General features: G+C 52.0%; 1 protein-coding gene across 3 annotated transcripts in view; it reads right to left on the bottom strand.

Moving 5' to 3' along the window:
* The window catches only part of KATNIP (katanin interacting protein), a 211,076-nt gene that overhangs the window by 115,342 nt on the left and 71,972 nt on the right, over nt 1-23,762 (bottom strand). For 2 of the 3 annotated variants that reach the window (XM_075564655.1, XM_075564653.1), the window contains 2 exons: nt 22,992-23,089; nt 12,245-12,376 (listed from right to left, as the gene is read on the bottom strand). In XM_075564655.1, coding sequence (XP_075420770.1) covers nt 12,245-12,376; nt 22,992-23,089 — 230 coding nt within the window. The remainder of the gene's footprint in view (nt 1-12,244; nt 12,377-22,991; nt 23,090-23,762) is intronic. The other variant, XM_075564654.1, reaches the window with a different exon arrangement.

The raw sequence follows: 23,762 nt of genomic DNA, 5'->3' as shown, positions 1-23,762 counted from the left end.
CCAGGTCCATCCATGTCATTGTGTGGTTAGTTTTTATACGTGGGGTGAGCAGTAAGTCCTGTTTCATTCTTCTGCAAATGGAGATCCATTTTTCCCAGTACCATGTGTTGATGAGCTTCTCTTTTCCCCATTTTTGGCCCTTTGTCAAAGATCCATTGTCTGTAGGTGGAAGTTTATTTCCGAGTTTCCTATTATTCTGCTCCATTGGTCTATGTACCTATCATTGTTATCAGCACCTGGGTGTTTTAACTACTGTGGCTAGGTAACAGGTTTTGAGGTTGGGTTGTGAGAGGTGTCCTAATCATCGCCTTAAGAAATTCTAGTTGATGGGAAAATGAAGAGACCTTATTCTAGGTCTCTTCCTTCTCCGTATAAAGTTAACAACTCGTTTTTCTATTTCTTTAAGGAATGGAGTTGGGATCTGAATAGAAATTGTATTTATAGATTGCTTTGGGAAACACTGACATTTTCACAATGTCTTCCTATCCATGAACATGGGATGTTTTTCCACTGATGGAGCTGTCTCTTTAGTTTATTGTAATAGTGATCTTGGGGTTTTATTTATGCACATCTTTTGTTTCTTGGGTTAGGTTTATTCCTAAGTATTTAATCTTTTGTGTGGCCATTGTAAATAGTTTATTTCTTTTCCCAGAGCTCTTTATTAGTGTACAGGAACCTGCTTTTTGTTGGTTAATATTATATCTTGTACCTTGCCAAATCTTTCTATTGCTTCCAACCATTTTTTGTCATGTCTTTGGGAGTTAAAATCATGTCATCTATAAATAATGAGTGATTTACTTCTCCTTTGCCAATCTGGATTCCCTTGATTTCTCTTTGCTGTCTACTGATTCTAAGACTTCCAGTACATTGTTCAATAAGAGTGGTGATATGGGACATTCTTGTCTGGTTCTTGTTCTCAGGGGGGATGCTTGCATTTTTTGCCCACTGAATAAAATGATGGCTATTAATTTTTCATAAATGACTTTTATGGTATTGAGAAATTTCCCTTCTACTCCTGCTTTGTTGAATGTTTTCATCAGGACTAGGTGTACAATATTGTCAAGTGCCTTTTTTGCGTTGGCTGATATGATCGTGTGGTTCTGATCTTTGTTTTGCCTACATGGCGTATACATTGTTTTTCTACTGCTGAAACATCCTCATATACCTGGTAGGAATGCCACTTGATCATGATGCATTATTTTTTATTGATATTGTTGGATGCTATTGGCCAAGATTTTCTGTTGAGACTTTTTACACCTATGTTCATATGGAGTACTGGTCTTCGTTTTCCATCTTTGCAGCGTCTTTGCCAGGTTTTGTTATCAGAGTTATGCTCGCTTCATAAGATGAGTTTGGGAGTGTGCTGTCCTCTTCTATGGTCTGAAGAGTCTGTGTAGAATTGGTGTGATCTTGTCTCTGAATACTTGCTAGAATTCCGCAGGGAGGCCATCTGGTTCTGGACTTTCTTTGGTTGGAAGCTTGTCAATAGCCGGAGCTATTTCTTCTATCCGTATGGTTCAGGTGAGACTTTCTAAATCTCCTGTCTTTGGATGAGATAAAGTCACCTGTCGGTTCTGTCGGGGCAGCAAGGCATTCTGTGCCTTGCTTTCATCACTCTGCTTTTAACGGGCTCTCAATCTTTGCTGGGAAGTCATATAGTCACGCGAAGAGCTGGAAGCATTGGCTGGGCCCAAGCCTACCTCAGGGCAGAACCCCAGGTGGAAAGTAAGCCTGGGCATTTGTATGTGTGTGTGCCTTCTCTCCTTCTCACCGTGAATCAGCTGCACAGCCACGGGCTGTTACAACCAACCATAGAAATGGTCTGGTTTGGGGTTTTTCCCTGTGTTGATGCTTAGTTCCATGGAAGCAGTTCATTTCCTCTTTAATGCACATTTTCCTTTCCTCTTTTTAAACATTTCACTTTGGAAAAATACAGAAAAGCCATAGGGACAATACAGCATGATGGCATAATGCCCAACACCCGAATACCGGCCGACTGTCAGCATGCGGCATGGTGCCGGTACTTGGCCATACACAGTCTGGTAACACGAATCCTCAGAGCATCCATATTGAGAGGGAAAGAATAAAAGAGAGTGGGTAGATGAGGCAGTGTAGCAACGTTAGTAGCTGGAGGGAAAGGGAACAGAGGAGACCCAGTTTAGAAAGTACAGCAGGAACATTTCAATGTCAGTTTCCTGGTTTTGATATGGTACTGTCGTTCATTGTGTGAGACTCTACCGTTGGGGAAAACTGGGAGAGGGGCGCAGGACTCCTTCTGCATTATTTTTCTTTTGTTCTTCCAGCCATTTTATTGGGGACTCATACAAGTCTTATCACAATCTATACATACACCCATTGTGTCAGGCACATTTGTACATTTGTTGCCATCATCATTCTCAAAGCATTTGCTTTCTGCTTGAGCCCTTGGCGTCAGCTCCATGCATTACTTCTGAAAACAGCATCTGGCAGTCAGCTTTTGGGGGTCACGATCTGTCTGAGGAGAGTTCCTCTCTGTCACTGATTAAACACTGTCTGGCCTAACTGACGGACAGCCAACTCTGGACACTTTGCCTCTGGGCACACCATCAATCATGTCCACAAGAAGCTGTCCTTGTGGAGAGCTGGGCCTTTTCTGAAGCAGAACCATGTTGTCACCCAATTCCCAGCCTGCAGTGGTTAATTCCAAAGAATACAGAGTGGTGGAGCCTGGCTTTCCCATCCTTCCTAAAAGGTCTAGGTAAGAGACATCATTTCTCTGTACCTGGAGTTCTCCAAACTATACAACGGGAAGGAAGATACCTAGCACTGAACGCCTAAGGTTCCTGTGGTGATTCCACACTCAGCACAGTGGCTGGCACTTAGCAAAGGCTCACCAATGTCATCTTTTCAAAGCATGTTTACACCGTCACTAAAGAAAAATCTATGCTTTAGATCTTCTGGTGAGTGGGCCAGGTTAAATGCAAATCCCGTGGTGACTCTAGATGATTTTATCAGATGCACCTAATTCTCATGCGGGGCTCATCCTGTGGCTCAGCTCCTTGGCGGTGGAAAAGATCCTGGCCCTTCATGGCTCAGCTGCTGACGATCCACCGTACCATTACATCCTGAAGAGTTAACAGCGCCCTTGCTTTGCCTTTGTGGCTTGCGGGGTCCTTGGGCTTTCCATGTGCATCCAGTAGGGCGTGATTAAACGCACGGGGCACAGTGCTGGTGGAAGAGCTGGTATCCTGGGGACAATCCCAGAAAACTCCCTGCTCCAGAAGCCTTATGTCGGGTCCTCTTCGTGCCCATTGGTGTCTTTGCCTCTTGTCATCCCTTCTCCTTCCCAAGTCATTCTCTTGACCTTCCCTTTTAAATCTTGACATTGAAATGAATGAAAGATGAATCAAGAGTTTGCTGCAGAGCCTTGCTGGGGGGATGGGGGGCGCTATTGCACTAAGAGACACTTGGCCAGGGAGGTCACAGCCACACCGAACAGGCAAGAAGGATGGAGGGCCATGGCGGACCTGCTGGTGGCATGTGGCTGGGACAGTCCTTCTCGTCAGTGTAAGCCAGTGAGAATGAGCTTTAGAACACTGAGCTGTAACCGTGAGACAACATCCCCCCCCCCCCCGCACCACCACCCCCCCGCACCCCGTGAGTCGCTCAATGGAAAGAAAAACTCAAAGACATTCCAGGAATGTCAGAGTGGACAAGTCTCCCCGCAAACCATCATTCTCTTATGGACTTAGCCCTAAGCTCGAGGATTGTGGGAATTATGCAGATTGGGGGATGAGCCAGGACCAAAGCAACTGTCTTCTCTTGGATAGCATTTCAGAGTCTGGATGGCTACCCACCCACGGCACACAGTGATTTTAACTGGGGCAGTGGGGTTATGAAGAACGCTTTATTCTTTGTATCCTTTGAATTTTTATATATCGATCACACATTATCAGCAAAACAGCTATCTTATTAATAACAAACATGTACCCTTTGCTTCATTCCTGATAACTTAAATGGTGCCCGTAATACCTACTACACCACACAACTCATACCCCATCGACAGTCAACCAAGCCCTGGGATGTAGATTGGATTTAGGGTTCTTTAGAAAGAGGGACCCCTTTTCACTGGAGTTGCTAAGCTAGTCAAAACCCCAGGCTGACTTTTTAACGGACGCAGAGCAGAATGCCACATCTTGACCACTTCAAAACTCACGTGACCTCAAGAACTGAAATACAAAAGAATGCACTAGGAAACTTTGCCGTTGGATGTTGCCTTCAGAAAACAAGTTGATGTGAATGTTGCAGCGAATCCACGTGAAATATTACAACCACGGGGTGAAAAACAGAAGTGCACTGAACCTGCCAATGCAAAGGCTTACCAAGGCGAAGAGGAAACGCGTGGGCTTCTGGAAGGAGGCAGAAACTAAAGACAAAACAAGCAAGTCGCTTGTGGTTCACTGTGAAATTCGGCAAGAATTGTGATGATCCTGAGAACAAAAGTACCATATATACTCCTGTATAAGCTGAGCTTTTCAGCACACATTTATGCAGTTTTTGTGGTAAAATTAGGTGCCTCGGCTAATGTTCGGGTCGGCTTACACTCGAGTATATATACGGTAACTGAAGTGGACCAGCAAGCCGATGGTAAAAATGAATAAAGATTGTAAAAGTAAACCAATGGTTCCTTCGGTCCTCCGCATCCTCTTCTTCACACCCTTGTTCAATTGCTCTTGCTTGACGGCTCCTTACTGCCCTCTCCCTCTGGTCCTAGGATCCTCTTCTTCACCTGATGGCTCACTTTCTCACTCCCACCTGATCCAAGACACACCCCTGCATCCCCCAGAAAACACAGTCATTCCTTCCCTTATGTCTCGATCCCTTTGCTTTATTTGTCTTATTTTCTCATCACCGCGCTCCCCTCCATGAAGATCATTTCATTCACACTGACCTTCAGTGCCTTGCAGAAGCTTCAGCAGAGCTTTTAGACTAAGACAGACTAGAATGAAAAGCCGGTCGATCTACCTACCTTGTGAACACCTTCTGGATCACAACAGAAGACTGTCCAACTCGCTTGGGACTCATCATCAAGAGGAATCCACGTTAGAGGAGGATATTCTGTTTGGTGAAGCAGAGGGCCAGTGAGGGAGGAGAGAGGCCCCAACGAGATAGACATGTACAAGAGCCGCAATGGACGCACACATGCCAGGGAGCACAGGATGACAAAGGTCTCTCTCACTGCCATCGAGTCCATTCTGACTCACAGTGACCTCAGAGGACAGGGGAGAGCTGCTCCTAGGGGTTTCTACTCTTTTTAGGAGTAGAAAGTCACATCTTTCTCCCACACAGCGAGAAGTGGTTTCGAACTGTGGAACTTGTGGTTGACAGCCCAACTTGTAACCACTGTGCCACCAGGGCTCCTGACTGACACGGAACTAGGCAATGTTCTGTTTTGATGTGCAGTTGAGTTGCCATAAGTCAGAGCTGAATTCACAGCATCTAGCCCAGCCTATTCAACTCAACCAAGCCAATCCTTTCCAGCTACCTTATCTACAGCAGTGCCTGGGACCAAGTGGTGGGGACTGGGGCAAACTGGGGCGCACATACCAGCTCTGGGGGCATCTCTTCCTCAGCTCCAGCTCATTGCTGTCAGGTGAGAATGTGAGCCCGAAATCTGCTGCTTTTCAAGAGCAGCTCTTGATTCGGATTTTCATACGGAACCTCCTAATTCTTAAATGTCAGCTGGCAATTCACATTTGTGAAAGACACTGTGTAAGTCAGCGGGGCAGAGGCCAACAACATGTGTCTGCAGCATGCTGGTCGGTGAACTCTGCTCTGCTGAGAAATTGAAGTTCACCGAGAATGTGATTGAAGGTGAGACGGCGGGTGTGCTTCGACAGAGAAGGTCAGACGGAAAGTACATCTGCGGAAAGGCATTTTCTTTTGCTCCGTTTCAGGCTGCTCTTGCAAACAGAGAGAGGTGGCCGAGTATATTTAGCCTTGAGATTCCAACCCCCCACCACATCCCCTTTCCCTGTTCAGATTGCTTCTCTTAAAGCTTCCTTCTGCCTTTGCTGAGACCTGGTGCTGCCAGTTTACTCTTTCACTTAACAGGAACATAACTCCCAGGGGGTGGGGTGAGGGAAGAAGGGAGCGGGCGAAAGTTAGTGCTGGTGAAGCAGTAGGAGCTGGTTTCCAGGGCGGGGGGTGGGAGGGCAGACCTGCTAATGGGCCTTGATCCAAGATGGAGCTGCCTTGTGCTGTAGAGGAGCCTGGGAAGGTGCTGAGTGTCCAGTGAAAGGGAACTACCATGATCCCTTACTGTAAGGGATATGCACACGCTCTGGGGCTTTGGGACAGGGTGGCAACTGTGACAGACTGAATGAGCTTCGCTAAAAATCATGCCCCAAACTCAAGCAACTGTGCACAGCCTGAGAGCCAGGGGTAGGTGGCGGCTGTGAGAGACGTGGCTAATTGCCTCCCTGCACAACTCTCTCCTCTGCCATGAGTCAGGAGAGCGGATCGTGGCAGCCATCATCACTCAGTGTTCTGATCAAACGGTCTACAGGAGAACCTCGATCAAAAGGGAAGAAGTTCAGAAAAGAACTTCAAATTCTCATCGCAATCTAGACTTCCTGGATCCACAGAGCGTGGCGGAATTCCTGAAACCACAAATCAAAATTAGTCCTCTAAGCCCTCTTTAAATCAAACAAAAACTCTTAACTCTTTCCTCTCCTGGGGTTTATTGGAAACTGCTTTCCCACCGAGGAGGATCCCTAGTGGAGCATTGGTTACTAGTTGAGCTGCTAACCACAAGATCAACAGTTCAAAACCACCAGCCACTCAAAGGGAGAATGGATGGACTTCCTACTCCCATAAAGAGTTACAGTCTTAGAAACCCACAGGAGCAGTTCTACCCTGCCCTATAAAATCTCTGTGAGTCCGGGTCAACTCGATGGCAGTGAGTTTGGGGTTTTCCCTCTCTTACTGAAATCCACTGCTGGCAGGTAGAGACCTGCATCGCTGGCTGTAACAGAACAAATGGGTGTGTGTCCCCAAGAGCTACTTTTGAAGAGTATGGTCTGAGGTGGGGTATCCCGGAGGTGTGATTGGAAATTGTATTTCTCACAATGATGCCAGGCTCACTGTAAAGAAATCTACAGTGTGGCTCGGGGACCACAGGGGCATATATGTCCCACAAAACCTCTAAGCGTCCAGAGGGACATATGCATCACACATAATATGTATCAAGGTCCATATTAAAAAAAACAACCACACAGCAGCAACACTCACTGGCACTGTGTAATTTTCACATGCATATAAAGGCAGCTGAAAATACCATGACTTGAGTCAGGCACACCTTGCCCTTCAAAGTAACATCCTTGCTTTTCAACACTCTAATGAAGGCTTGTATAGCAGATTTACCAAACTGCAATGTGTCCTTTAATCTTAACTGATACCTTCCATGAGCATTGATTGTGGATCCAACTAAGATAAAATCCTCGACAACCTCCATCTTTCTCCATGTATCATGTTCTCTACTGGTCTGGCTGTGAGGATTTGGGTCTCCTTTTCGCTGAGTTGTCATCCACACTGAAGGCTGCAATCCTTGATCTTCATCAGCAAGTGCCTCGAAATCCCTCTTCACTTTTAGTAAGCGAGGCTGTGTTATCTGCAAAGCACAGGCTGTTAATAAGTCTTCCTCCGATCCTGATGCCACATTCTTCTTCCATATAATCCAGATTAAGTATGGTGAGAGGATGCAACCCTGGTCCACACCTTTCCATATTTTAAACCACAAAGTATCCCTTTTTCTGCTGGCATCGCCCGCCTCTTGATCCACGTGCATGGTTCCACACGAGCACAATGAAGTGTTGTGGAGTCCCAAGTCTTCTCAAGGTGATCCACAGTTTGCTACGATCCACGCAGTCGAAGGCGTTTGCACAGTCAACAAAACACTGGGAAGCATCTTTCTGGTATTCTCTGCTTCCAACCAAGATCCATCTGACATTATGTTCCTTGCTCCACATCCTCTTCTGAATCGGGCCTGAACCTCTGGCAGCTCCCTGTCAATGTATTGCTGCAACCGTTGGCGGATGATCTTCAGCGAAATTTTACTTGCATTCCGTTGGGCCCCCTTTCTTTGGAATGGGTACAAATACGGATCTCTTCCAGTGTGGTAGTTACAATAGTTGGTTGTCACTTGAGTGAAGGGGTGGAGTTTAGCCTGTCAATCAGGTCACAGCTTGATGACCTCCTTTGGAGGTGCTAAGGAGATAAACAGCTCACTGGAGCAGGGACACATGCTCACTCCCTGCCAGACATGCTTGCTGACAGGACACATGGAGCTACACTAGAGCTCTGGAGCTGAAGGAGTCATGTGGAGACCCCTGCCAGTGCTGAGATGCTTCCATTGCTACTGGATCCACAATACTTTCCACTCACTGGCCTGTGATCATCCTGCATTCGGCATCATTGCATGTGTTTCATGAGTCTGAAGAGGAATTCATAGATTGGTATTGACATATGGGCTTGATCTGAACTGGGATGTTTTCTCAATATTCAATTGCTCTTGTATATCAAACTCTTTCTTATATGCATATGAGCGTCAGTGAATTTGTTTCTCTAGTCTGCCTGGACTAACATATCCAGTCAGTTGGCCACATAGCTGTTTTTCTATATTCCCTGGCATAGCCAAGTAAACGCTTCCAGTGTTTCATCGGCTTGTGGAAACATTTCAATTCCCGGAGCCGAGTCTTTGACCAATGCCTTCAGTGCAGCTTGGACTTCTTCCTTCAGCACCAGCGGTTCTTGCGCATGTGCTGCCTCCCGAAACGGTGGACTGTTGGCATGTTCTTCCTGGTGCCGCGACTGTGTTCTTTCTATCTTCTTTGGATGCTTCCTGCATCAGACAATATTTTGCTCATAGAATCTTCCAATATTGCATCTTGAGGCCTGAATTTGTTTTTATTGTTTTAGGTCTTTAGCTTGAGATATGCTGAGCATGCTCTTCCCTTTTGGTTTTCTAACTCCAGTATAAGATTAAAAAGGACATTCATGAAAAGGAGAAAAACAAACCCTCGCTGCATTGAGTCGTATCTGACTGCTCGTGCCCCTCGAGGGCAGAGTAGAACTGCTCCTGTGGGCTTCTGAGACTGGAATGCTTTATAGGAGTAGAAAGCCAAGCCTTTCTCCCACAGAGTGTGGCTGGTGGGTTTGAACTGCTGACCTTGTGGTTAGCAGCCCAACACATAACCACTATGCCACTCGGGCTCCCTAAACAAGGTCATTTGACAATAATTAAAAAGTAGTAGATTGAATAAGAGAGCCATAATAGTTACCTACACACCCAGTGACAGAGACTGAAAGTACATTAAGCTGTAAAAGAATTGAAATGATAAAAAGACAGTTCTACAATAATAGGAGGCTTTAGTATACCACTCTCAATGCAGGAGAAGGAGAACAGTGGGAAAGACATTCACTAAAAACACGGAACAGCACAGCAGCCAACCTCACCAGGTAGACACACAGAGAACATTCCTCCCAACAACCGTACAGTATACATTCTTCCCCAGTGCACACGGACCCGTCTCCAGAATAGGCCACATTAGCCCCGAAGCAAGCATCCCTCTATTTGAAGACATCAAAACACTGTAAGGCGTGTTCTCAGATCGCAATCAACAACAGAAGATCAGAGGGAATAAAATGAAGCTACAGAAAATAAATAACACCATGCTTTAAAACTACTGGGTAAAGAAGAAATAAAAAAGGAAATGCAAAGGCTCCTTGTATCAGATCAGAAACACAGCATCTGCAGTCTGGACCCAGCAGAAGAAGCACTGAGGACAAGCTACAGCCATGAACGCACACATCACAAAAGAAGAATCAAAATCAGCACCTTCACCCGCGCTCTCTTGCAATGAAGAAAAAGAGCAGCAACCCAGGCTGACAGTCAGCAGAAGAAAACGAGTCATAACAATTACAGCAGAAAGAAATAAAACGGATAAACCAAAGAGAGAGCCAACGCCACTAGAAGTGGGTGACTTGAAAGGATGAATAAAAATGGACAGAGCACTGGTAAATCTGACCAAAGAAAAAGGAGAAGATGCACGTTGCTCATCTGAGAAAACACGTAGGTGACATCACAACAGAACCACGGAAACAAAAAGAAAAATGACAAAATGCTAATAAGAATGGTTCACAAAGAATGTTCCACTTCCAACTAGGGTGAGCAGTGACTGGGGTCTTAGGAGCAACGGCCACGCTGTCCTTGTGGAGAGGTAGGAGGAGCGAAGGCCACTCTAGACGCATGGGAACCACCAGCCCAACTGACTGACGGATGGCGGGAACCCTTGTCTCCATGACACTTACCAGAAGAACTATGCAGTGTGTGGCTACCACTGCCAACTGCTCTGAAAGGGATTCATTGGGAGGCCAGGAAACTGTGGAACCTAACTCCAAAGCATGAAGAAGACCAGGCTGACTGGCCAGAGGTTTAGTCCATAGTCTCCTCGGGTCTCAAAATGAGCCCCTCCTCCTGGCTCAATTCTCAGCCTGTAAGGTCTGCCGTGGAGAGGTACACACACCTAGTAATAACAGCCATTAGCGATCTAAAGGGTGGCATTTATCCAAGCGCACAGTCCAGGAGCGCTCAGAAAAACAGAGCAATGCCGAGGGGAAGCAGGAGGAGGACAAAGGGATACCGTGCTTCCCTGTGGGGTTTGCAACCAATGACTAAGACAAGATGTGCCTGCACTGTGGAGGGAAACACCGATGTGCTCTGTAAACCACCAATTTACACATACACACTGAAGTTTACAAAAACAAATATATAACAAAGTGTGTGTGGTCATGTGCTCAGTGGCAGGTGAGTGTTAAAGGCCATGAAGCACACAGGTCTATTTACTCTTGTGGATTCAACAGGGAGCATGCTTAGTGAGTCATTCTATGAAATAACATGGGTGTTTTTGTTGTTGTTGTTCAGGAATTCAATATTTTTCAATTTACTAAGACTTCCAACCAGAATAAGAAGCACAACGGCTCCTTCCTGGGTAAATAAAGAAAGAGGCACCCAGAGAAGATCTGAGGATGTTCCGTGAGCAGCATGCCCTTCCTTCGCTGGTCTCCTGCGTGTCCTACTTCAAAGCCAGAGCCCAGGGAGGCAATGGACTGGGCAGCCAGGGCCACAGGGGAGCAAATGGCCTTCCTGCAGGGCTTCGCAGCTTGCCTCTGACCAGCCACCCTCAGTAACGGTGCCTGGACACACACCACAGAAACGGTCCCATTGCTCGTGCGTCTTATAAAAGCGATGCCCTTGGAATACCATCCAAATCCTCAACCCAAGGCCATGGTAGAGGCCCTGCCTGTTCTGGCCCTGCCAGCCCCTTCATCATCAACCCTTGCTCACACCATGCCTGCATCCTGCTCTCTGCACAAGCCCAGCCTCACTCTGCTTACAATGGTTTTCTCAGCCGGGAGTGTGCTTTCCCCATTGCTTGCTGCCAGGCTGGCTCCGTCTCCATCAGGTTTGAGATGAGAGACAAGATCAGGTTTTAGACTCTTTCCCACCTAATGCCTCTTCTCCTGCACTGCCTCACTGCCCCATCTTTCTCTCGTTACTTATCATTATCCAAGATGATCTCATGTAGTTGGGATTTTTGGTTTTCCCTATCTCTTTCTCTTTCCCCTTGGTAATACATGCTGCTTAAGACAGGTACCTCACCAGCTTTGCCCATTTCTTTCTCTCCAGTGCCCCAAGCCCAACAGTAGGTGTTCCCTAAGAGTTTGTGGAAGGAACGTCTGGGATACGCCACTGGAGTACAAAGACCCAGAGAACAAATAATGTGAAGAATGGCGATTTAAAATGCCCACGCTGCTATCAGCTGCCGTGTGGCCACGTGATGCTGAGCGACAGCTATGGTGCCCACAGCTTGGCTGCCCGCCTGCCCTCACCACCTTTCCCATGAAACTGTTAGCCAATCTTTGTCGCCCCTTCTAGGAAGCTCTCTGGAGACGCTTCCTGCTTTGTTCCTGCCATTCTTGGCACCCGTGACGGCACTCCCCTCCTGAGCCAGGGACCACTGCCTTGTTGGCTCCCTGTACTGTGGGTGCCTAGCTGAGCGCCGGCATGTGGCTTGTGCGCCTTTAACTGTGCTGAATGAGCGCAAGAAGGAAGGGACACAGGGTGGAGAGAACGGAGCAACAGCCGCGGGGATGTGCTTGTGAGGCTTCACAGGCCGAGCAAAGGGCCGAGGCTGGTCCCTACCTGTGGATGATCCCCAGAAGCCTCCTTTGCCTTGACAGCCACCTCCCCATATGGCTCAGACCCTTCAGCACAGTCCAGAGGAGGTTCGATGTGGAGCCGTGGGCCAGCTTCCGTTCTGATTTGCACCGATTTCTAGACATAACAATGAAACCATTTCAGATCGGCAGGGGGGAGGGGGCGGTGTGCCTCTGTGTCCTCTGAGGGACCAGGACTAGCAGTTAGTGGTTGTCTGCCAGAATTTGCTTTAAGGGGTGGTGATCCGATCGGCTGTCACCATGCACAGAACAGAGTTGTATGTGGATGAATGACGGCCCAGCACCCGCTTCATGGAGATCAGTCTACCTCTGCTTGCAGGGCCTTCCCGGCCAGCACGTGCTCACTAGGACGCCCTAACTGGCAATCTCAAGATTGACATAACTTCTCCGTGGCATTTTAGTAGATGTTTGTGGCTACTGCCAGTGGCTCCTGAGTTGGCCTCTGGCTCAAGGCATCCCGAGACCCAGTGGAATAACATGCTGCCTGGTCCCATGCCAAACCTGGACCGGCTCGTGAATCGGGTCCTGTGATCCAAAGGGTTTTCACAGGCTGATTTGCCTCCCAGAGGGGTTTTATGATCAGACCAGATGTAAGACCTGTTTGTTTTTCCCTTGCAGGACTTCTTAGCGTCCTTGTGTTGTGCGCACACGCGCGCGCGCGCACGCACACATACACACACACACTTCCCAGCATGAAACAGTCCCCAAAGTTGTTGGATGGTGGAGACCTTGTGTGGTGGGCACCTCTTCCTTCTAATTCTCTGAAGGCCACTCCTTGGCCACGTGTGGCAGATGGCGGTCCCTCAGTGGCCATTCTCCCGTCGATCTTGCCTAAAGCTCCCAGACGGGCCCTCGACCTTCCCAGCCTCCCTTGTGTCAGTGGGTGAGCACATTCTGGCCACTAGGAGATGTGGGGGAACCTTCGTGTGGAGGGCATGGCCTCCTCTGGCCTTGCTCCCTTCCTGGAGGCTGCAGCATGGCGGGGGTGGTGAGTCGGGTAAGGAGTGGGGAGCCTTGAGGACTGTGAGAGGGAAGGCAACATCGTGAAGGTGGCAGAACAGCAAACAGTCCCTTTACAACCTCTTGGAACAGGTGGGCTGTCTACCACCGAACGGTTGTGACACAGAGACACCAACTTCCATGTTGGTGCTTTGGGTCTGTCTGGCCTGGTAGCTACATGCGGACCCTAACCAGTCCACCTGGCACGTGCAGTAGGAAAGATGGCTTCAACTCAAGTTTCCTACTGCGGTTCCTGGAAGTCCAATCACATACCGCCAATCAGACCAGAGAGAACTGCTTCCTGTGTCCTAAGTTGCTGCAGTTTTGGCAGCCCAGCCTCCTTCCCGTAGTTCTCCTCTGGGGCCTATTTCCCCTTTCCACTCTCAGTCTGCACAGTGACAATGGGATTCGGGCTTAGACACAGCCCTCCCACCCCACCTCCTCACAGCACACCTGGCCAGTGGGTGTCAGGGGTAGGGAGGGAGAGAACAGTCTACAGCCAGGGTGAGTAGCCTAGGGAGCCACCGTAACTAGGGGAGAGGGGGCTCACTTCCTGCAGGGGGACAAACTAACAGGAGGGGCCCAGCCTGCCCCCAACCCAGAGACATAGAGAGCTGAAGCAGACCTCCTGATGGACTTGTTCAGAACCCCAGGATCCAGCTGCCCCTGAGTTCTGCCACTTCTGTCAACACAAGTGGGAATTCTGTGACAGTCCTGACATCACACGTGCCCCAAAACACACCCTCAACACGTGTTTGCTCGTTCTGTTCCACAGGCCTTTGCCACCTTCTAAATCTGCTACAGTTTCCAAATCCTACTTCACTGTGAAAAGCCAGCTCAAGTGTCCCCTCCAGGAAACCCGCCTTGAGGTCTCTGCTTCCTCTCGTCCTCCCATGGCCTGTATCGGAAACTTGTCATCCTCAATCACACATGTGCTTCAGTTGAGGTGGCAAAAGCTGTTCCCATCACCGGAAGCCCCTGTCGCCAAGACAGCCACGTGGTCAAGGTCTGGTCAGGAGGAGTGGTTGGAAGTCCACACGTGGAGATTCTGAGAGCACCGCTGTGGTCCTGGTGACCACAGTGGACCCAGCAGACACAGGCCTGTCAGCCTCTGCCTTTCCTAACTTGAATACGAAGGGATTTTTCAGAACAGAGCAGCCTTCTCGTGAGAACAGGTAAGGCATATGCTGTGGATGGGAGAATGGGAAAAGAGAAGCCTGGGCCTCTGATGGCATCTGCCACCCTTCCCACTAGCCTGACTGTCCACCTGCTGCTAAATGTCTCCTACCTGCGACGACACACACACACACACACACACACACACAATCTGGTCAAGCCTCCAGGACCCACTTCCTGTCACGCACAGCTGCACTCAATGGAAGATGTTCATGTTCCTGAGGGCACTTGTCATTTCCGGTGTTGCTCACATCTGGTGTGAGAGCCTAGTGTAAATGCAGGCAGAACAGGCTGGCCTCTCGGAACGCTGACACATCTCTCCTGGGTGTTCTTAGGCAGGACACCTCACCTCTCTGAGCACCATGCTACACATCTATTGACACAGGGCCAAGGATACCTTCCCTGCAGAACTGTCATGAGGCCCACACTTGGCTTGGCAGACCAAGACAGCAGCCCAGGGCTTTGGCACACAGTGACAAAGTGGGGCCATACCCATTCACCCTATGTGTCATCAACTCTACCCAGCTTGCCAACCTTCCCCTCCATGTGGCCCCCAAAAGCAAGCCAGCAATGCCACCTGGTACCCAACACCTGCTCCTGAACGGGAGTGGAGTCGGGTTGTGTGGATGTGTGGGACCCAGTGTGCAGAGCCAGACTATGGCCAGGATGAGCGGGGTTGAGGGCACAAAGGCCTCAGCGGCCAGCCTGGTCCTTGCACAAGTCGGAGTGTGCCCTTGAACTGTGTGCCCTGGGCACCCCAGCTTCCTCACATTTGCCCTGCCCTTAGTGCCCTTCCGGGATTTCAGCAGATGGAGCTAAAGCTGTCACATCAGGTGCGGGGACATTCCTGTGGACTCAACAGGGCACTGGGGACTTCAGGTACCTCTGCTCATTTGGTCCTTACAGTGACCCCAGGAGGTCAGTGCCATGACCAGGCCCATTTCATAGCTGGGAGACCAGGCCACCTGGTCTGAGACCCCACAGCTCAGGAGAAGCTGTGCGCCCCTGCACGGTGGCCCCACAGTCTTCCTCTAAACCACAGAGGAGAGCGCCAGAGGGGAACAATTGGGGCTTGGCGAGTCATATGGACTCCGCTGTCACCACTCACCTCCACCCCGGCAGCAGTCGGAATGATGCTGAAACAGGTGCAGTGGTGGCTGGGGTCCAACACCCCTCTGTTTGTCAGAACAGGCTGCCACTGGATCTGGCCCATGGGTTGCCTTTGCCAGTCTCTAAGCCACCACACTCCACTACCCACAGACAGTAGTGCCAAGCCAATGTGCCAGCCTGGGCTACTGGGTCTTTGGGAAGAAGAAGAGAGAGGGAGGGAGGGAGGGAGGGAGGGAGGGAGGGAGGGAGGGAGGGAGGGAGGGAGGAAGAGAGGGAGGGAGGGGAAAGTAGCCCCAGCCTGTTGCTATGGAGTCGATGCTGACAGGTGGCACTACGTAATATGCGAGAGGAGGCTGGGCCATAGATCATTCCAGGTCATTCCAGAAAAGAGAAAGCAATGGACTGAGAAGGGGCTCCTTGCCAGAGCAGGGAGAGAGCAGTGTACAAGGCGGGTGGCCAGAGACCCAGCCACTTCAAGATGTCCTACTGAGCCAGTGACCCTCCACCTGGTCGCTCACACCAGGGCTCCAGCTCTGGGTTCTGTCAGGGCGCTGCTCTTCCAAGCATGTGTCCTTGGATGGAACTCACTGCACAGAATGCATAAAACCTGGGTTTCCAGGGCGGGAGATTCCTGGAGGCTTTTCTGCCTCCCGCCTGGATGGAGCTGTGAAGGCTTTGAAGCTGCTCCTTATGATGGATTTTCCAGGCTACCTCCAGGGAGAAGGCGCCCCTCAATGACGTCCTCATGCTAGGCAGCCTTGGAGGTGGGAGGAACTCGCAGGCAAGGAGGGTAGACCACTGGGCCGGGTGAGGCCTGGCCCTCCCAGGGTCCAGTCCTAGAGGGAGAGGCGCTCTCAGGGCCCTGCTCCGCTCCACGGAATGGGGGCCTACATGTTAACAGGCTGAGATGCACCAGTGCTGGAGACCCAGGAGGGTTTGGGGAGGGGGGGTGCCAATGTTTCTGCGTTATGCCCCTCGCCTGCAGACCCTGTCTTCCAGTAAAAGCGCCCAGTTTTCTTTTGGGAATGGAGCAGGTGACCTAGGCCTGGCCAGGCAGAGCCAGGTTTGGGGGCCTGGCTGGTTTAGGGGAACTGAAGAGATGCAACAGCCAGGAAACAATGTGAGCTGCCCACCGAGTAAGGGAATAAGGGAGAAGCAGAGCTCAGAGGTGGAGCACAAACTGTGCACTGTCTGAGCACCTGGATCCCGCCACACCTGAGTTGGCGCTTCCACAGGCCCAGAAGAGAACTGGTACTAATACATCACTGCAGGTCTCTGCTTTCAATCCTGAGGAGCCGAGAGAGAGCTGAGCAATCAGGGGAGAGAGGCAGGCATCTCCCCCTCTGCCCTGTGCGGTGCTCCATACCCCTTCATGCCAAAAGCATGCCTCTCCCTCTCCCGCAAACCGAACCCGACCTCCCCAGGGGGTCACGAGACAAGCTTGCAGTTGGCATGTAGGGGCCTGATCAGTTACTGAGCACTGACTCAGACAAGGGCCCAGAAACACAGCGAGACAGAGAAACTCAAAAATGATCCTCAAGGCCTCCACGCAGCACACATCGTGTTTGTGAAGCAACATGTGACAAAAGTAACATGGTCCAGAAAGTTCCTAACGCTGAGTGGGTGCTGGGGAGAGGAATAAATAGCCTTCCATCTGGCCTGCTGTCCGCCCCCTCCCCCAAGTAAGCTCCCTTGGCAAAGCAACCCTCCCACATGAGAACGCCCCCGCAGTGCAAGCCCTGCTCCCTGCTCCGGCCGCCCACCTCCCCGCCTTGCTCAGGGGACATGCTCCTGGCTGCCTCCCCTCCTGGAACCCAGCTGCACCCAAGGGGGCTGCTTGTAAGCAGCTGCTCTTTTCCTGACTGCTTGCAATACACAGGCCACAGGGGGCTCGTGCCATGTCCACCCTATGCTGGGACAGGACATCAGAGCCCCAGCACGGCTCCTATTTGCTGTCCCAAGGCCACTTTGTTCCACACTCAGCCCGCGAGCAGCTCGGCATCGTGCCCAGAGCCACCTGTGAGTTTCTGCCATCCGTCCGTGTTCAGAGACGCTCACTGTCAATTAGACAAGAGCCAGCCTGGGGGAGGGTGCGGTGGTATAGGCCACACGGTAGGTAGAGGGCTCCTGCTTGAGGTCAGAGGGCTCTGGACCCATGGACCAAAGCAGGCTGCGCGGAGAGAAAATCCGCTGCCAAGGAGTTCGTTCCGACTCATGGCGACTGCCAGGGCGTCGGAGTGAGTAGTGCTCCCTGGGGGCTTCCCAAGTGGACCGCCAGGCCTTTCCTTCCAGGCCCCTACCAGTGGACCGGACACGCCCGCCTCTCACGGAGCAGCCAGTGTCCACTGCCGTGCCACCCAAGGCTGCTGGGAAGCAGGCGGGTCTCCCTGGACACATGCCTATGTCTGGGGTTTGTTGGCTCTCCTGCCAATGGCAGGGCCTGGCGCCCTGGCAGCCCCCGTAAAGGCCGATGCTTGGTGTGTGGGGGGGGTGGTTTCACCCATCGTCCTCCCTGGACAGCTTGAGGCACCCTCAAAGGCTCCCCTGTGAGAGCCCCTGAAGGTGCCCGGTGGCCGGCCTGTGGCAGTTGATGTGAGCGCAGCCTGCGGCTTTCATCACTACAAGGGGCTGGCTGCTGAGACCTTTAAGGGAAGCCTTCCCCACAGGAAATTGCTGGAGGCCCCATCCCTTCACCGCCAATTTCATGCTAAAAGCCAACGGCGTTCATCAAATCTGACAGCATTTTGGTAAACAACCGCTCTGTTGATTAGGCCGCTGTCCACCCAAGTATTACAGGGCCGAGGAAACCATAAATCTTAATCCGCTGAGAGCAGCAGAGAGATCGCAGGCTGCACGCGCTGATGGCGGGGAAGGGCAGAGCAAACGAGAACCCGTATATCACCCCAGGCAGACGCCTAGCCACCAGCGGCCTCGTTCGTGGCACCCCCCAAGAATCGCAGCAGCTCAGGTGGGGGCGAGAGCACCGGCCTCCCAGCCGATGTCTGCGTGGCTCGGTGATGCCAGGGCCATGGCAGGCTCAGATCTCCAGGGCAGCCCCTTCTGCCACAGCAGCACTACTCAAGGGAGCTTCCTAACTGCTGGGCGAGAGTTTAAGAAGGCAGGAGCACTGGTGGCCTAGGGGCTAAAGCACCTGGCTGCTAAGTGAAAGGTTGGCAGTTCAACCCCACTCCCTGGAAGAAAGAGGCAGCAGTCTGCATCTGTAAAGAACACAGCCTAGAACACCCTATGAGGAACTTCTGTGTCGTTAGAGGGGCTGGCATCAACTGGCCAGCAATGGTTTCTTATGGGAAGCAATGGGCTCTACGGACGAGGTCAATTGAGAGCAGAAGTGGGATATGAGAGGCCAAAGGACCAGTGGGGGGGGGGGGGGGCGTCATGTGAGGGAGAGCGACAGGATGCTGTGACTACAGGACCATGGGGATGGCTGTGCTCCTGCTGATCTGACTGAGGCTCCACTGCCCACCCTGGCCTGCCCCTCCTGGGGGGCACTGCCCTGGGGAGGAGAGCTCCAAGACTGAACGAGGCTGGGGTCTCTCTCCTGGGGCAGGCGCGGGGAGTGAGGGGTGCACAGCTTTTGTGACTTGACCACTGTTGGACATTGAGGACTTCATTGCATGGCCATGCTGCTGGGCCCTGGAGGCCTCTGGGCTGGCAGAGCACATCCAAAAGGGTCTGGAGAGTCTGCCTTGCTCTCCGGCCTAAACTGGTCTCCACGTGCTAACCAGGGAGAAACGTGATAGCTAACGCCACGTCTTGTCCCAAGGGAACAAGTCCCAACCCACTCGCTCGCACTTCCTCACCACTCTATTTACCATCTGCTCTGCGGTCTCTCAGGGAGAAGCTAAGGGCCCGCCTCAGACCACACAGCAAAGCAAACTCCCTGCCATCCAGTCGACACTGGGAAATGCACTGTCCACCCGTCACCAAGACCAGCCAAGACACACAAACACACACACACACACACACACACACAGTCATGGGATGAGACTCGAGCTCAGGGAAATTAGGCCTGATGGTCCAGGTGAGAGCTGCAGACCTCAGGGAGCCGAGGCTGGGAGGGGTAGAGGGGTCCTCTGGGGGCCGACCGGGAGGCACTGCCCCACAGCTCCCTGCACGGGCCTCAGCTCTGCTCTCCTCTCCGCAGCAGCTTGTGGGGTTTTCACATGTGCTCTCTGATCTGTCGCTCTCCTGGTGAAGCCCACCCCGCCGGGGATTCAATCCCTCACGTGTTGAAGAAAACTGGCACTCCTTCCCATGGGGTGCCACGCTAACAGACCCAGTCACCCTGTCCCTAACCACCATGCAACCATGGTGACCCCTCTGGCTCCAGTTTCTATGGTGCCAGCGGCCCTTCCAACCGCAGAGACCCCAGTCCCACTATGTGACCCGGCCCCTCTGGCCTCAGGACCCCAGTCCTGATAAGGCTCCCCAGCTACAGAGATCCCAGACCTCACGGGGGACCTAGCTTCTGCAGTCCCCGGGCCCTAACCCAGGGTGAAGAAGCACCTGTGAAATGAACTGTAGGCACGTGCTTCTCAGCAGCTCAGAGAGGCAACAATACCAGCTTCGGGGCATCACCAGGAAGTAGCTTGCCTCATTCCAAGGCCCTTCCGTTCTCCAAAAGGCACACATCCCAATGTCCTGATGAGACAGGCCCGAAGGGAGCCACCTGGGTGCAAGTGGAGGCGTGGCCCAGTCTTGTCAATAAACTGCAACCAATGCTTGGTTTCAGCAAGTAGCTGGAAAGGGAGTGGAGGATGGGGACTGCAGCAAACGGGAGCTGGCGCCCTGTCTCAAGGGGCCAGCACTGTCTGGTTTCTGCTAGAGAAGCCCTGGTGCTGTAGCGGTAACGAGTCGGGCTGCTCACAACAAGGCCAGCAGTTTGAAGCCACCAGCCGCTCCTCAGCAGAAGACAATGCTTTCTACTCCTGTGAACAGTATCAGTCTCAGACACTCAGAGGGGCAGTTCTACGGACAGTCTCAGACACTCAGAAGGGCAGTCTTGCCCTGTCCTGTAGGGTCGCGAGGAGTCAGCATCGATTGCACCACAGTGCGTTTGTGAGAGGTTGCCTGATGGGAAGACAGCCCAGCATGGGAGTGAGGTCGTCCCATATTTCAGGGAAGTGAAAATCTAGATTTAAATACACACATGCACACACAACGTTTTAAGAATTTGAAGTGAATGTTGGAAGATAACACAATGTTTCTTGTAAACCATGTGAATCTTAAAACACATTTCTTGGGGCAAACGTGATTCATAGGCTTCCTATTTCTAGTACCTGGGCTCCCCAAGGCCGGCCTCCCTGTGTTTGAAAACAGTCTCTGCAGCCTCTCTGCCCACACTGGCCAGTGCCCACAGCTTCCGAGCAGGCTCTTCCCGGGCAGGGACTGAGCTCTGTTCCATGTATTTATCTATTTGGTAGTTCCAGAGCCGTGCCAACACATGTGTATTAAGTTGCCGGATGACTTCTGCAGTAAAACCAACTCTGTGGTCCCCTCTCTAGCCAGGCCCCCGCCTGTCCTGTTCTTAACTCACTCCAGTTTGTCCGGATCTCAAAGGGCCATGGGAGGGTGGCACATGGTCACTGGGCCCTCAGTGCCCATGCTCCTCTCCTTCCCCTGTGGCTCTCCAGTGCCACCCACTGTGCCCCAGGTCCCCTTCCAGCCAAGGGTCTGGGAGGCTAGGTGCAGCCCGTCAGGTGCCACACACCAGGCAGGGGAAGGCGACAGGAGGTGAGAATGGCAGGCCCCTCTGACTGTGGAGCCTGCTTCTGTCCTCGCCAACAGTGCACCCCACTGGCAAGACAGGGACAGGCAGTGTCTGGTGGGCACAGGGTGACCCCTCCCTCCACACCCCAGAACACAACAGTGTGGCAGTGGCTTCCTGACTCCTGGCTCACAGCTCAGGTGGCACTCCCCCAGTCCAGTCCTGTGACAGGGGAAGACCAGGGCTGGGCTGGCTCCCTGTGCCATCCTGGAGGCCTGCTTGGTGCCCACTCCTTGGGCCACCCCAGTGGTTCTCTAAACATGCGGTTTCCGTATTCACTTCCTCTCTGCTAAAACACAGAAAGTCCTGGTCTCTGTGTGGGCACTGCCCAAGCCCTGGCGGTGGAGCCCAAGGACAGCCACAGCCCTCCTGCCATCAGGCAGTCAGGAAATGAGCCATGATTAGGCCGAGTGACGTGTGGGACCATGGGGAGAGACCGGGAAGGATGCTAATTAATCTGAGGCCAAGTCTTTCTAAATTGCACAGACTCTGGGGCCAGCCATTAAGTCACAGTCGAAGGCACAAACGTGGCTCCTGATAATAGCAGGCACTCAAAGCCACTGGAAGGCCCGTCTGAAGTGAGCAGCAGCTGAGAAAGGCCTCATTACGGACAAATTAGCATGCATGGCTGGGGTCCCAAGGGGGCCCCCCGAAGGTGTGTCCCAAGACCTGGCCCCTTAGCCTGTTCCCCACCCCCAGGAGGGTCAGAAGTTAGTGGGTACAATCACCTTCTCCCATTTCATTTCAAAGTCACAAATGCCTCTGTGGGGCCAGACCGCTGGCATGAGCTTGTGTGTGCAGAGCTTAGATTCCCAGCTTAGCAGCTGCGTGACGCTGAGCAAGATGCCTTACCTCTCTGGGCCTCGGTTCCTTCCACACAATAATGAAGGCGCTTAGCAACTGACGTGTGACTGCAGAGTATGTGGACGCCTCTACAGAGACCCAGACGCTTGGTAAGGGGACAGGGCCACCAGGCAGCGGTCCCCAGCCTTTGGAACGCAGTGCACACAGCACTGCACACGGACAAGGAGTGGGGCGGGCCTGAGCACCCAGGTTTCAAACCCTCAGAAAGTTGGAGGTGATCTGCAAGTGACCATGAAGCAAGAACCTAGAGCCTGAGACAGAAGCCCTGGGCTGGAGTCTCGCTTCCACCACTTCTTAGCTCTTGACCTTGGAAAGCTCCCTTGACTTTTCTGAGAGCCTGTTTCCTAGCCCACCCCCACCCCCCCCAAAGGAGGCCCAGCGCCAGCATTTATCCTGTGCGTCTGCCCTGAGGATGGGGGAGCGGTGTGGCCTGGTCCCTGTGGGTGCTCAGAATGTCAGCAACAACTGTGCCGGGCAGCTCGGCCCTGGGGGTGGCCCTGTGTGCTAGTCAGCACTGCATTACTGCCAGGTGCACAGTAGGTGCTCAGTGAAGGCACGGGATGACTGAGTCATCCTCATAGGGCTGTGAGCCTGGCCTGGAGGGCCAAGCAGCTGGCGGCCTCCTGGGTGAGGACACCACTGGCGTGCCCAGGGAGGCTCAGCTGCTGCCCACGGAGGTTCACATGCTCTCATCGTGGTTCTGCCGTACCGCTCACTGCCTGGTCGACAGCACGAGTTGGGGCCACAGGCCTGACTTTGCCCTGGGTCTCCCCACCTGGTGCCATCCTCGGCGCTGGACCTTGCTGGGGGCTGTCCGGGAGCCGCGGATGAAGGCTTCTTCAGCTTCTTTCAGCAGAGTCCTTTGTCTGTAATCTGCACCAGAGAACAGGAAAGGAGACTTGGTGAGGCTCCAGAGGCAGGTTGCAAGGATGAAGAATTTCATTAAAAAGGTACACTGAAAATGCAGTCAGGGGGCCCAGAGACTGTGTACGTGAGCATGCTCCCCAGGGTGCAACCCAGCCACACTGTGTGGTAAGATGTATACTGATGTATGGCTGATTAGGCAGATCTAGATAGCAGGACAAAGATGAGGCTCTGCATTCCCATAACGAGTCACGGTCTCAGAAACCCACAGGGGGGTTTCTGTACTGATGGGACTCAGGTACAGAGACTTCTAGGTACCAAGAATCAGGAAAGGCATGATTCTCCTAACTGTGCCAGGCTAGCCTGGCTTCTTCCACTAGGAAAACTGGGGGACAGTGAAGGTTCCCTCTTCACTGTGGGGACTAGGAAGCTCCAGTTGACTCCAAGCTTAACTTGCAGTGGGCCTCCAAAGGGAAGGGTTGGGGAGATCCTGTTCTCCTTTTGTCACCTTGCAGTTGCTACTTTGACTGTTTTGTCTTTTACTGGGCAGGCCTGAATTTGGGAATGGATTACTGCACAAAGCCAGGGCGCTATGGTGTGGGGCACTCCACGTGTCTTGGGTCACTGGGTAGGCAGAATTGTTCCCACTTTACAGAGGAGGGGACGCAAGGTCTCAGAGGCC

The sequence above is a fragment of the Tenrec ecaudatus genome, chromosome 12 (genome assembly GCF_050624435.1).
Source record: "Tenrec ecaudatus isolate mTenEca1 chromosome 12, mTenEca1.hap1, whole genome shotgun sequence".
NCBI classification, from domain to species: domain Eukaryota; kingdom Metazoa; phylum Chordata; class Mammalia; order Afrosoricida; family Tenrecidae; genus Tenrec; species Tenrec ecaudatus.
The sequence above is the reverse complement of the archived record's forward strand: the minus strand, read 5'-3'. Positions and strand labels throughout refer to the sequence as shown.